Source organism: Periplaneta americana, chromosome 17, assembly GCF_040183065.1.
Source record: "Periplaneta americana isolate PAMFEO1 chromosome 17, P.americana_PAMFEO1_priV1, whole genome shotgun sequence".
Lineage (NCBI taxonomy): Eukaryota > Metazoa > Arthropoda > Insecta > Blattodea > Blattidae > Periplaneta > Periplaneta americana.
This window is the reverse complement of record NC_091133.1, coordinates 84,196,033-84,208,685: the sequence shown is the minus strand read 5'-3', so window position 1 is coordinate 84,208,685 and position 12,653 is coordinate 84,196,033. Positions and strand designations below refer to the sequence as shown.

Sequence of the window (12,653 nt, the reverse complement as noted above, 5' to 3'; positions counted from 1 at the left end):
CAGCAAAAAACTATACACACTGTGTTATTACAAAGAAAAAGTGTGTAAACTGTATTTATAAAATGCACAGTATAATAAATATGACTAACGGCGGTGCCCATGTATATTTTTCAAAGTGGGGGCTGATGACGGTCCTACTGGTTTCAGCTACCAGAGCAGTGTGAGCCTCCCCGGAAAATTGTTCAACAATTTGACCTTGTGAAAGGAAGTTTAGATCATCTGAACATAATATTGTTATAAGCCAATTATTTAAGAGTTTCCAGTACAAGTTTTCGTAAAAGTAGGGGTTAAAAATAGGTTTGTTCCAGCAAGCAATTCAGAATGCTTTACAAACTAATACAGAATTTCCTTTGACGCATGTACTAGTTGAGTAGAACTACCAGTAGTGGGAGTCTACTTGTTGGAACGTTTCTTCAACTGTTCTTTCACGGCCTTCAGAGTTCCTTGTCATATAAAACAGATAGGTAAATTCAATATGTTGTTGTTGTTTTCTAATGCCAGGTGTTTGACAATAAAGTCATTTGACCTCTTGCACTCCAATATTTTTCAAAGATATTATCATGACCAGCCAATGAAGCACAGATTTTGAGGTGTTCCGAATCCATTTCTTGGTTTGAGTTGCACAATGGGCAGTTAGGGGACTGATATATTCCAATTCTATGCAGGTGTTTAGCCAAACAATTATGGCCTGTTGCCAATCTAAATGCAGCTACAGACGATTTTCGTGGTAAATCGGGAATTAACTGTGGATTTTGATGCAGAGAGTTCCATTTTTTCCCTTAGGATTGTATTATCAAATTTTGTTTGTTGAAGTCTAAGTATGTAGATTTAATAAATCTCTTCACAGAGTAATACGTAGATTTAGTAACAGGTCTGTAAGTATACCTTATTTTATTTCAAGGAGTGCAGTTCGGTGGCTTATTTGAACACCGAACTGCACTCCTTGAAATAAAATAAGGTATAGCAGTGCTGCCCTTCTTTGCTAAAGCATCCACATTCTCGTTTCCCAGGATCCCACAATGGGATGGTATCCATTGGAATACAATTCTTTTATTGAGTGATATTAATTGAGAGAGCATTTTAGTTATTTCTGCTGTTTGAGATGAAGGTGTGTGTTTAGAGACGATTGATAGAATAGCTGCTTTGGAGTCTGACAATATAACTGCATTCCTAAATTTATTGATGTGGCATAGAAGATTCCTGAGACATTCACTTATTGCAATGATTTCACCATCAAAACTTGTTGTTCCATATCCAAGAGATCTATAAAATGAGAAGAGACAGCACGTAACACCTGCACCGGCACCTTGTTCTCTGGAGATCAAGGATCCGTCGGTGTATAAATGAAGCCAGTTTTGTGGAGGGTATCTAATATTAATTGTCTCTAAAGACAATTGTTTCAGTATTTCAGTGTTTACTTCTGATTTCAGTATTTCTTCTGTTAAATTTAGATTATATTCTATATTTAATAGAGTTAAAGGGTTTGGTTTAATTTGTAAGTTTTCTTTTAAATTCGGGATATTGATTTTCTGTTTTAATTCTTGAATAATGGATATGAAACTTTTTTGAGTTTTCAATCTACAGAGAGGACTGTATGAATGCCAATTGTTTCCTGGTAATTCAATATAACAAATAATATCGACTCTATAATGTATGTAATATGTTCCATTGGCAGTTGTAAGAATAAGCGTCAGATATATTACAATAATATATTTTCACTATTTCTTTATTTCAAGAAGATCTAAAAGACATGCTGTGACAAAATTCAGACTTCTCACTCAGCATGATTTCCTAACCAAGCATTTAGACAAGATTGTATTTTTAGCTTTACCGTATTTTGTACTGTGGAAAAAAGCTTTACTGGTGGATAGGGACAGACTATTGATTTGTAAAGCTCATCCTCAGGCTGCTTGCATTGTAGGATACAAGATGGTAAATGGTTTCATTACATACCAAACAACCATATAAAAAGAATCTTTATGAATAACAATACCCTTCAAATATGTAAAATAAATATATAAATATTATACCATCACACTAATACTCACTTCCCAGGATCCACTTTAAATGGATTGCCTTTAGCAGTGTGATATATAGCTGCCATAGACCAGGCAAGGCCAATACCCAAGAACACGTTGACTGCATTACTCCCAGTTACATTACCAACTGAGGCGTCTGCGTATTTATCCTGGATAGCCGCCACCTTACTTGCAAACGTATCTGCATAGAAAGAAAGTCAATTATAAACATGACTATACTGTGAAGCCTATTTGTTTTTTCATTATTTTTTATTTTAGTAATTTATTTCTCAGTTTGTAAATTTGGAATTTGACATAATATTGCACGATACTTTTAGATAACATTGAAATAAAATATCCATAATAATTTAAATCACGGACATTTTAAAAATAGTTTAAACAATGAAAATGTCTTGGAAACATTACTTTAAATATATTGTTTTGATCAGGACTTAAGAGAATGAAATTGCAGGCAGGCATACATATTACATAGTTACTTAAATTTTACATAAATGTTTTAATGTAGTTTAATACCTACGTAAAATAAGTTCCTCACTTTTGTTACTATTATAAAGATATTCAACTTCATTTAACAATTACTATTTTTAGATGTTATACGCACTGAACAAGACTATGCTTATTATGTTTATGTATTTTGCATAAAGATAGCAATAAACAAGATTCTGCAGATGGAAAGATCATAATGGTTTAATTTGATAAATTTAATTATGTTACCAGTACTAGAAATCCATTTTACTAAGTAACTTTATATTACGGTACTTCACATTTTTTAGTCAGCTAGATTTATTTTTAAACGAAGAATGAATGTGACAGAAAAACTTAATAGTACTGGTAATAAGACTTTACTATGATTATGGTACTACTACTACTATTTTTATAATAATAACTATAATTGTTATTTTATTGCTATTGTGACAATGTATGAAGTTATGTATATTTCCTTTGTATAATTGTTTAGATTATCATTACATTCAAGAATTGAATGTTTTTATTTTTATTAGGGAATTGATATGAATTATTGCTCTCAATGATTATTCATTGTCTTTGATAATAAATTGTACTTTACTGTATTTCTCTTTAAGTAAAGTGAAAACGGACCTGCAACAGTCAAATTTCTGCTTCAAATCACTTGAAAAACAAATTTGTTGTATAACTTACCTTAGTGAATTATACATTTTTGCAAGAAATGAAAATTATTTTTATTTTCGGGTTGTGGCAGTTACACTAAACAATGTATTACCAATTTCAAGCAAAAGTATGTAGTGCATGTGACACAACATATACATTCTTACACAGTGTTTTGGCTACATTTCTGGTGTGACAGCAAGCATTTGGTTTACATAAATGGAAGTTAATTCTGGAGAGGATATTTTATTGCTGTCATTCGATTCATAAGAAGATAACGAACATCTTAAAATTTTAGAGACAGAATGTGTAAGATACCGTAATCAAATATTTTCTTCCTTAATTTTTATTACCCGTATATATATACGATATATTCATATGTCATTAAATTTTATTTAATATAGTGCAAATTCATTTTTAAAGTGATAATTAGTTTTAATCATATTAATTACTTATAAAAATATATTAACGAAATATTTTTGTTCTGAATTCGTTATCTCATAGGAGAGAAATCTTTTATTGAAAATTAAACCCAGGATCATGTCAAATTGTATCCTTCTTTGCTCAACTGCTGTTTTAAACATAGATAATTATATAGAATCTTATAACTAACATTTTATTCCAAGAGTCTGAAGGGATTTTACCATCTCTTTTGGAACAAACTGTATTAAGATATTAATGTATTTTACAATTACATTAATCACTAGTATCTTATTTGTTAAATGGTTACTTTGTAAGTAATATATACATTACATTTCGTTAGACTGGTTTAATAGTTAATATTTGTTAAAATGGTTTTCCCCATTCACTACATAAAGGTTTAAACATTAATATTAGACAGCTATGCAGGAAACAAATTGACAGATTTTGAACATATAATATAGGCCCGAAGTCCTATTATTTCATTTCTAAATGACACTCTCTTCTACAGAAGAATGCGACACATTGTATTCTATGTGACCATTCTTAAGTCTATGGAAGTGAAGCTATAATATATTGTAACTACTACCAAGTTTACTTACTTTTATTTTTTTAGTTAGTTAACGATGCTGAATTCAACTACTACGTTATTTTGCGTCGATGGAATTGTTGATGGCGAGATGAGACCGAGGATTCATCATAATTTACCTAACATTCTCTTTACAGTTGGGAAAACCTCGGAAAAAATCCAACAGGTAATCAGCTCATGCGGGAATCGAACCCAAGCCCGAGCACAGCTCCTAATCAGCAGGCAAACGTGTCTACCATCTATGCTACGCTGGTGACTTATCAAGTTCATTAGTCTCGTTAATAAAAAATAAGTTTATGCAGTTTAACTATATATATATATATGCATACTGTATTAAGTTGCATTGCATATATATATATATATACACACACACACACACACACACACACACACACACACACACACACACACACATACAGGGAGTACTATTTACCTTGTGCACCTATTATAACTTTTTTCTTGGATAGGTATTGGAATTTTTGCTTTTGAGAGTTATGTTAGAGCGAGGGACTAACATGAGTGTGGAGATTTGGTGCATGTAACTACATTATGGTACAAGATACACGTGACGTCATCAATTTTTCAAATAGCACTACATACTTTAATCATGTTACATTGATTACACACATTAAGACGAGTTCAAAAATGTATCACAATGTCACTTTCCCAATCAATAACAACAACAAAATGCAAAATGAATGCCATCAGAATGTGCCATTTGTTGTGATGCCCCATTCATCTTATGCATTAACTTACGCAAAACGAAAGCCAACTGACGTCCGTACACGTCGTGTGTTGTGTGTTTGCTGTCTTAACATGTAAACAAACCACAACAACTGTCGATGCCACAATCCACGTACAGTGGCCTGCACGTTCTCCGGACTTGTCGCCACCCGATTTCTTCCTGTGGGGAACTGTAAAGGACAGTGTGTACCAGAACATTCTGACAACACCAGACGACATGCAGTAACGCATTTGCCAGGCTTGTGTGTCCATTCAGCCAGCAACATGTCGGGCAGTCATATGGTGTTTTGGGGAATGCCTTCGGATGTGCATTAATGTGAATGGTCACCATTTGGAACATCTTCTGTGACTCTCAAAACATAACATTATCACATTGGAAGTACGTTTTTGTTTCGTTCTGTTGTTACTGATTAGGAAGGTGACATTTTGATACATTTTTGAATTCGTCTTAATGTGTGTAATCAGTGTAACATGATTAAAGTATATAGTGATATTAGTGATATTTGAAAAATAGATAACATCATGTGTATATTGTACCATAATGTAGTTACATGCAGCAAATCTACACACTCAAGTTAGCCCCTTGTTCTAACATAATGCTCAAAAACAAACATTCCAATACCTATCCAAACACAAAAGTTATAATTGATGCACAAGATAAATGGGACATTCTGTATTTTTTTTTTTTTTTTTTTTTTTTGGAAATTCATTGAAAGAAAAGTGGTGACTAATTTTATTAAAAGGAACATCATCTATCTTACAGTTTGTGCTGAACTATAGTTGATCTAAGACGTATATAGACATTAAAATTTTATGACAGCATGAAACTTTAAATACCGGTACATACTCTATGTCATATTTGAATATGATGATACAGTAATACACTTAGAACTGAAAATTATGTTTATCACTTTATGTAGTATTCAGTGAGTAGTCAGAAATTAAGTAATACAGACAGAGGTTTCTACAAATGCAGTCATGCTTACCATGCCACAAATTACATAGAAAGATGAGTAGAGATGACAATAGGTAAGTGAAGCACACAGGACAGAATAGCACGGTGCATTTAGGACCACAGACACAACAAACAAATCCATATATGACTGTAGTTACGACAATTACCAAACACAACCAAGGAATCCAACGCTGAATTAAAACAACTATGTACCTACAAGTAAATCTTATTACTTATATCATATCCCCACAGTAATAATAGAAACACCACAGACCTTCATGCTGAAAATTGTAATTCAATATGAAAGACAAATAAAGAAAAAAAAAAAAATACCGGTGCTAACAGTTTCTACATCTAAAAATACATTTGAAATCACATTACTGGCATATTTCAATCCATGGCGCAGTATTACATACAATTTATATAACATTTTTCTACTATATTTAATGTACTGTCTCAAAAAATAAGTAGAGTGTTCAGGCTAACAGGTGAAAGAGAATGACCGAATGAAATTGAAGAAAAAAAAAACGATGTTGCTCAATTCTGAATTGTAAGAGAAATGGCAGTTATTGAAAACAGTTATAATTAATTTAAGGAAAGAAACTTTTGTGGAGAGTGGGGTTGCCAGATGTCTCGATATGACAGGACATTCTCGATCTTTAGGAAATTTTCCCTACCTGTCATGGGATGCAGAATGTCCCGCTTTTTAAGATATTTCCCAATCCTAAGTGATATTGAAATTCACGCACGATATGAAGCTTATCCACTACGCACTGTGTACAGACTTGAGGGGTATGCAAATTTGAGAGAACATTCTCTTGCCACTTTAAGTTTGTATTTTGTTGCTTATATGTTAATTTAAATGTTACGTAACAAAATTTATTTTATTTTATTTTATTTTTAGTTTTTTTAATATTAAATTGTCACATTAAATGACACAGTATTATAAATTATAACAAATGTACTGGTAATGATAAATATTCATTAAAATGTTGAAAAAGCAATTCTTTAATTACCGGTATCATATACATATGCAGGTTACACTGTATTAAAACATCATTATTAAGTCACTTGTATATCAATTGCAGTAAAATGTCCCTTTTTGATAATTTTAAAATCTGGCAACCCTAGTGGAAAGGGAAGGGAAGGAAATTAATTGTATCTTTAAAGAGAAAAACGTAAAGGAACACGAGAAAGTTACAAATATCAGTAAAAACTATAGAATACATGCAGGTGTAATCAGTCTTGCAGTTAGGTTAAATAAAGGTAGTATAATTCAATTTGTATATATTCCAACTATTCATATTTGTACATGAAATATAAAGAAAACATCCTGAAAACTTTATTCATATTAAGACTAATGTCACTTCTGTTTTGTCCTTTCTAACTACTGAAATAATAATTTTCAATGAAGAAAGTAATTCCGTTGTAGATGTGAAGAACACAGGAAAGATCAAGAGAGAAACTGTGTACCTAACTACACGAAAACACAGCTAGCTGAGAGCAAAGAGTTTACACATATTTCACAATATTTACGTGCAAAAATTCGGACAGACATGGAATAGCATCGTTTGTTAGTTAATGGTTGAGGTCTATAACATAAACATAGAAACAATGAGAAAACAAAGGAAGGCTGGAATTTGTTCCGAGTCATAGGAGCAGAAATAATTTGATTTAGATTATAGTTATAATAAAATATGGCAAAAAGTAATTTAAAATGGAAACAGTGAAACAAACTGAAAATAATAAAATGTAACACCAGCGAATTCTACGATGTTTGACAGTAACTTACAGTTGTTTTATGTTTTTACTACAATGTGTCACTGAATGAATACGGTAGTTTAAATCTGTTTACTAAGTTGAGTCGTTATCAATATCCTCCACAAACTAATTTCCGTCACTTGATATTGATTGCTATGATCTATGAGGTAGCATTTCTAAAAAATGATCAAGTCGAATTCTGTTTTAAAGGTGACTTTTGAATATTGTTAAAGTTGTTTGCTTTTCATCCTAGTGGTTGTTTGAGTGACGTTACTAGACTTGAGGCTGTAAAAGTCATTGTTTACCACAGTTGGTGGTCAATTTAGATACTTCAGGAGAGTTTAAAGGAAGAAATCTTTATATATCAGTTCCTCTTTTGTAACATCATTATGATGAGAGCCACTAGCAACTAGGAATCTTTGCATTGTCACACTAACATACTGTTTAAACAGAAATACACTGGAGTATCAGATGATAAATAAATTCAATAGTTTCAGGTAGTTACTCAAAGTCTTTATCTTACGCATAGGTTTACATCTGTTTCCTGAAACTTAAAATGAGGGAAACGTTTGGGATTTATACTCCTACTCTAATGTATTTTATGAATGAAGTTGGTACAGTTTCTAACTTTAGGAGATACTTAATCACCGATTAAAATTTCAACTTCTTTATCGTATTAATATTTGGGATTTATCTTGCTTGGCTAGTTTCGAAGTCTTGTGCTTCATTGTCCAAAGTCTAGTGGAGATCCTGCGCTATCTTCTGGTTTCCTGTTGTGGTGGGGTGTGTTATGATTGTGTCGGAAAGGGTGTGTGTTTTGAAATTGAGGTGAGTGTTCAGGATGTGATGCAGATGTGTTTTAGTATGTTTATAAATTTCACATTGTTCTAGGACGTCAAGTTTCTGGTTTTTTGGTTGGATGTGTGGCATTTTCATGTCGTTGTCTATGTTACTGTAGCTGTGGTTGGAGTTTGTGATGTGTTCTGCGTAGGTTGAATTGTTGTGTAGTTTGGTTATGGCTGTGATATATTCTTTGTAACGTATTTGAAATGATCTTCCAGTCTGTCCAATCTAGAAGTCGTTGCAACTGTTGCATGAAGTTTGTAAACTCATGTTAAATTGTATTTATTTGTATGTCTTGTCTGTGCATTAAGATGTTTTTGTAGTGTGTTTTGTGTTCTGTATGCATGTGTATGTGTATTTTAGTTTCTTGAATGATGATGTAATTTTGTATGTGTTATTGTTTTCGTATGTTAGTGTGATATATTTGTTTCTTTCCTGTGTTTATGTGGCATTTTCTTGTTTGCGTTTAGTCTTTCTTATGACGTTGTCAATTATGTTGTGGTTGTATCCATTTTCCTGTGCTATGTACTAAGGTTGGATAAAAAGTAATGGCAACAGTTCGATATTTCTGACATGGCTTTATTCACAGGGGTACAACATTTACGTACCTTTTATATAGTTGCCCCCCTTATTTATTACCTTTTGCCAAATGTTTGGAAGGCGTCGTACACCATCAGCGCGTCCATCTTTGTTGATGTTCCGTATTGACCGCTCTATAGCACAGATAAGTTCATCTCTGGTATTGTACCGGGTCCCTCGCAGTGGTTTTTTCACTTTGGTGAAAAGATCATAATCGCCTGGACTCATATCAGGTGAGTAGGGTGAATGTCCCAGAATCTCCCATTGCTAGCGGCACAAGAGGTCCTTGACAGCAGCAGCGGTGTGACTCCTTGCATTATCATGAAGAATGATGGGATTCTGTACCACCAAGTGTCGTCGTTTTCTCCTGAGGGCTGGACGAAGGTGGTGCTGCAGGAACCTGCAGTAGTAGTCCGCGTTTGCCATCTGCCTTGGAGGTACAGTGTGGTGCAGTATTACCCCATCAATGTCATACGCCATAATGAACATCACTTTCACAGCACTTTGTGTAGGGCGCACTTTCTTCGGACAAGAAGAACCTGGATGCTTCCATTCATTTGATTGACGTTTCAAGTTTGGTTGGTTCGTATGAGTGAGCCCAGGTTTCGTCCATAGCGATGATTCGTCCAAGAAAGTCATCTTTGGTACCGGTCCAACAAGGCATTGCGGTGCCATTGTTAAACCTCGGAAATTTCATGGGGTATCCAACGCCCTGTAATTTTCCTGTAACTCAGAATGTCTTGCAGAATGTGGAGCACAGTTTTGTGACATACTCCGACTTCCGCTGATAACTCATGCGCAGTCCATCGGCGATCAGCATCCAACAGGGAAGCAAGGAGTTGACCTGTGTTGTCCTCCACGTGGGGTCGTCCTGTACAGACATTGTCCTGAACGGCATCCCTGCCTTCATCGTGCCACTGTGCGATATGGCAATGCTGCATCGCCACATGCTTCATGCAGTCCCTGAAAACATTCTTGTGCACTACGACCTCGTGTCACTTCAATTTTGATCCAGGAACGTTGCTCTAGTTTTGTAAACGTGGTCTTAGGGCGCTTGCACTATCCCTATGAAAGTCAACGTTCTACACACTGCAATAGATTGACAGAGTACTGTCGCCGCTGGCTGCACTAATTCATGTAACAGTCCTTGTTCATGTCCACACAGCTGGCAGCTCTCGAACGCACCATCGTCACGTGACAGCAGTGTTGCCATAACTTTTTATCCAACCTGTGTATTTGATAGTGTGTATTTCTTCGTTATAGTCTTGTTGGTTCATAGGAATGTTGATGAGTCTGTGTATCATGGATCGGAATGCTGCGTGTTTGTGTTGTGTGGGGATGATTGGAGGTGTTGTGTATGTGTGTTACAGTTACAGTAACATAGATGACATGAAAATACTACAAATCCAACCAAAAAACCAGAAACTTGACACCCTAGAACAATATGAAATTTATAAACATACTAAAACACATCTGCATCACATCCTGAACACTCAACTCAATTTCAAAACACACACCCTTTTCGACACAACTATGAACACACCCCACCACAACAGAAAACCAGAAGATAGCACAGGATCTCTACTAGGCTTTGGACAATGAAGCACAAGACTTCGAAACTAGCCAAGCAAGGTAAATCCTAAATATTAACACGGTAAAGAAGTTGAAAATTTAATCAGTGATATATAAGTGTTAAAAGTGTATATAGAAAAATGAAGATACTTTATCCTTTTTAGTTGGTTATATAATGAGGCTATATTAACTATTTAGGTTATTTAGCATCGTTGGAATTGATGATACCGAGTTGGTGTTGGCAAAATGAGGCCAAGTAGTTTCCATGCTATTACTCTGGACCAGGAGACTGCTATAAACAGCAGCATACTCTAATATTATTATATTGTTTAACTCTAATGTGTGTTTAGGCTACATAGATTTTCGTAGTTCACTCAATTATTTAAACTGTTACTAATGACATTATTTGTCACTTTATTCCATCCATAGCCTACCTCCGAATGTGAACAATGTTTTTTCTTTGAAGAGAATTTATTGGTGATGAAACGAATAATGTCAAGATGGTTATATTTTAAGTGTGAAAAGATTCGAAACTAATGCTTGTTATGTTACTCGTTTTTCACAGAGGAATACTGTACGTCTTATATTTGTGCTACATATTTATATAACATCGCACATATCAAGAATATAGGAACTACATACACTTAGTTCTACACATACAAGATGCACCTTAAATCTACTGCATTTCCAAGCAGTTTTAATTCTGTTTCGAACAATCATTTTTATTAACATTTAGTACTTACAAATGCACAAGTAATTTTAATCTTTTGCTCCCGTTTCAATCTTTGAGTAACATGTGTACAGTAAATTAAACCTGTAATGTATAGTGAAATAGTGTTAAGAGAGAGTTCTAATACAGACAACAGAAATGCGTAGATGTAACAACGTGATCCTTTGTTAATAGGCATTAAGAAAGGGTGTCCAAAACACACGGAGTTGCGGGCATGTCGGCTGTACCTGGGACACTGGTACCCATAGCCACGAAACAAACAGCAGTGACAGAGTCCTTCATGCCGACAGTACAGCCGAAGTGGGAAGCAACATCACCAATAATGGCTGTCAGGAGTCCTATCCATATAATGGACGTGATTAAACACACCCACCCCTTATAGAGATCTACTCATGGATCGCCATCACCGAGAAAAAGAAGGATTTTGTTATTTGCAACACGCCTTTTGTCTCAACATCAAGACACACACGCAACACTAGAACTACTGTAGCAAAAATTGCGACAATTGCCAATTTCATGCCTGAAAATGGAAATTTTATATCTCTATGATTTCTAAAAGGAATATAAAAACAGTAACAAAATATAAAAATACATACGAATATAATGATGAGTAATTCGCGGAAGCAAAACATCACATTTAACACACGCTTGATACGAACAGAAAAATGCTGTTTCCCTGAGATGGCTGCAGACATCAAAAACAGCGCGATGAAGCTTTGCTTTGCTCTCCCTCGAACAGCCATGCACCAGCTTACTAGGAACTAAACATCACTCCATTATACACAACATGTAGGTTACAGCACTATGTGAAGAAGCATCGGGTGTGTCTACTGGGTGTGCGTGTGTGTTGTATCAGCTCCATCCGGATTTGCACAGGCAGTAAAGGTACAGTACTGTGTTCTTCTAAAGGAACAAAGAAAGGAGTTGTATGTTTCCTTTGTATAAGCTGTGCCATCGGACCGAACTGAGAGAGCCTGGTGACAAAGAACGAAGAATAACCACTGCGCCATAATACCGACCAAGGATTCAGTCTTGGCTGATATAGATGAAAGCAGAGGTGGGGGTTGGGGAACTGCTGCTTTTCGACTTTCGTGAAATGTTTGAAAGGAGAAAACAATTCAAAGTCGAGTGGAATTTTTAGTAAAATACTAATATCCACAAGATTTGAAGAATTCAGTAAATAGGACAACAAAACTAAACATTTTTAAGCGGAAAATTTTTTAAATATAGGTATCTGACATAAGGTATCTGAACTCTTTTAGAGGCTAACATCTTGGAAAGGAGAATTCAGGTGGC

At 34.6% G+C, this 12,653-nt stretch overlaps 1 protein-coding gene across 3 annotated transcripts in view; it reads right to left on the bottom strand.

The window, feature by feature from the left end:
* Positions 1 to 12,653, bottom strand: part of Calx (sodium/calcium exchanger 3) — a 730,262-nt gene that overhangs the window by 9,484 nt on the left and 708,125 nt on the right. For 2 of the 3 annotated variants that reach the window (XM_069815499.1, XM_069815497.1), the window contains exon 7: positions 2,049 to 2,220. In XM_069815499.1, coding sequence (XP_069671600.1) covers positions 2,049 to 2,220 — 172 coding nt within the window. Of the gene's footprint in view, positions 1 to 2,048; positions 2,221 to 11,584; positions 11,744 to 12,653 lie in introns of all 3 variants that reach the window. The other variant, XM_069815498.1, reaches the window with a different exon arrangement.